This window comes from Lynx canadensis, chromosome E2, assembly GCF_007474595.2.
Source record: "Lynx canadensis isolate LIC74 chromosome E2, mLynCan4.pri.v2, whole genome shotgun sequence".
NCBI classification, from domain to species: domain Eukaryota; kingdom Metazoa; phylum Chordata; class Mammalia; order Carnivora; family Felidae; genus Lynx; species Lynx canadensis.
Window position 1 is genome coordinate 49,340,976 of NC_044317.1, and position 1,929 is coordinate 49,342,904.

The 1,929-nt window shown below is 41.4% G+C and overlaps 1 protein-coding gene across 1 annotated transcript; it reads left to right on the plus strand.

Annotated features, from left to right (window-relative positions):
- Positions 1 to 816: 816 nt before the first annotated feature.
- LOC115502855 (vomeronasal type-1 receptor 4-like) lies at positions 817 to 1,725 on the plus strand. Its single transcript, XM_030298654.1, has one exon. It carries the CDS (start codon positions 817 to 819, stop codon positions 1,723 to 1,725), a length of 909 nt encoding a protein of 302 aa, XP_030154514.1.
- Positions 1,726 to 1,929: the final 204 nt, after the last annotated feature.

Sequence of the window (1,929 nt, forward strand, 5' to 3'; positions counted from 1 at the left end):
AGACAACTGTCAGTTCAAATCTTACGGGGTTGAGCCATTAACATGAACGGATAAACCTGGTTTCACGAAGGCTGTTATGAATTAGGGGGTGCCTGCCCTAGTCAATGGAGTTGACATTACCTGGCTCCATCAACCATTTATTATGGGAGAACAGTGGTCACACCATAGAATTTTCTAATTAAAAAAATTTTTTTTAATGTTTATTTATTTTTGAGACAGAGAGAGACAGAGCATGAACGGGGGAGGCTCAGAGAGAGGGAGACACAGAATCTGAAGCAGGCTACAGGCTCTGAGCTGTCAACACAGAGCCGACGCAGGGCTCGAACTCACGGACCGCGAGATCATGACCTGAGCCAAAGTCGGATGCTTCACCGACTGAGCACCCAGGCGCCCCAGCATTTTCTAATTTTTAAAAAGAAACAAAAACTTTCAGATCATGTAAAAGTTGGCAGAGAATCTAAAATAGTTAAACTACAGAGTGGGAAAAGGAAGTGAAATATTGGGACCATAAACTTACCATTTCCTACCCTTGTGTAGCCTATGTTTAGAAAACTGTCATTCATAAATGTGCATCCACATACCCTAAATGAAATGCTAGCAAATCATATACCCTTGGAAGAGAACTAGATTCCTCTTTCAGAGTAGTTCGACTCAATATTTGTATATCCAATAATATGAAGTAGAATTTTGCAAAGAGGAGTAAAGGTGAAATTTGTTAATAATGAATTTGCCATGCTAAGGAAAATAATGCACATATTATTTCTCTCTAGATCATCTGGCTTTGAATAAAACAAGCTCCTTCTGGGCATTGACATTATGGCTTCTTGTGAGTTTGTAGTGGGGATTCTCTTTCTCTTCCAGACTGGAACTGGGCTCCTAGGGAATTCCTTACTCCTTTATTTCTATTTGTTGACTTTGTTCACTAAACACACTCGGAGACGTACAGACCTAATTCTCAACCATTTGGCCTCAGCCAACTTTCTGATCCTTTTCTCTAGGGGAATCCCTCAGACACTGGCTGCTTTTTGTTTGGACAATTTCCTGGGAGAAGCTATGTGTAAGATTGTCTTTTATACTCACAGGGTGGCCCGAGGGGTTTCTCTCTGCACCACCTGCCTTTTGAGTGGCTTCCAGGCTATTACTATTAGTCTTAACAATCCCAGGTGGGCAGAACTCAAACTGAGAGCTCCTAAGTTTGTTCAACCCTCCTGTTGCCTCTGTTGGATTCTTCATCTCCTGATAAATATTGTCGTGCCAGTGAAAGTGACTCACCCAGGGAATACTAGAAACATTACAAAAAGGGATTTTGGACTGTGTTCTGTCAAAGGGTCCAATTCATTCATAAGCTCACTCTGTGCATTCCTGTTTACCTTCCTTGATATTTTGTGTTTGGGACCCATGGGTTGGGCCAGTGTCTCCATAGTGCTCTTCCTGCAAAGACATAAGCAGAGAGTCCAATACCTTCACCACACCAGTCTCTCTCCCAGAGCCTCCCGAGAGACCATTGCCACTTATACTGTCCTGCTTCTAGTGAGCTTGTTTGTTTCCTTTTACTTTCTGTCCTCCATCTTATCACTCTATATGACTTGCTTTGTCAACCCAAGCCTGCAGCTGGTGAACATCGGTACATTCCTCTCTGCTTGTTTTCCAGCTTCCAGCCCCTATGTGCTCATCAGCCATGAAACTAAAGTCTTTGTCAGTTGTAAAACAAAAATCTCCAAATAGTCCGTTTACAAACAGCTACCCTTCATTCCACAATATTTTTGAATGCAAAATATTCGGCAACTGTGAGTCTAACTGTGGACTCATTTAAAATATATCCTGGTTATGTTTCAATGTGAGATTTGTCTCGTGATTTAATTTTCTAAATGCATTTAGTTTCTTGTTGCATATTGCCCTCCAATGTAGCAAAATATGTTCTATTCTCTG

Excerpts from the sequence above, each read along its gene's own strand:
- LOC115502855 (XM_030298654.1), top strand. The coding sequence starts at position 817 with ATGGCTTCTTGTGAGTTTGTAGTGGGGATTCTCTTTCTCTTCCAGACT.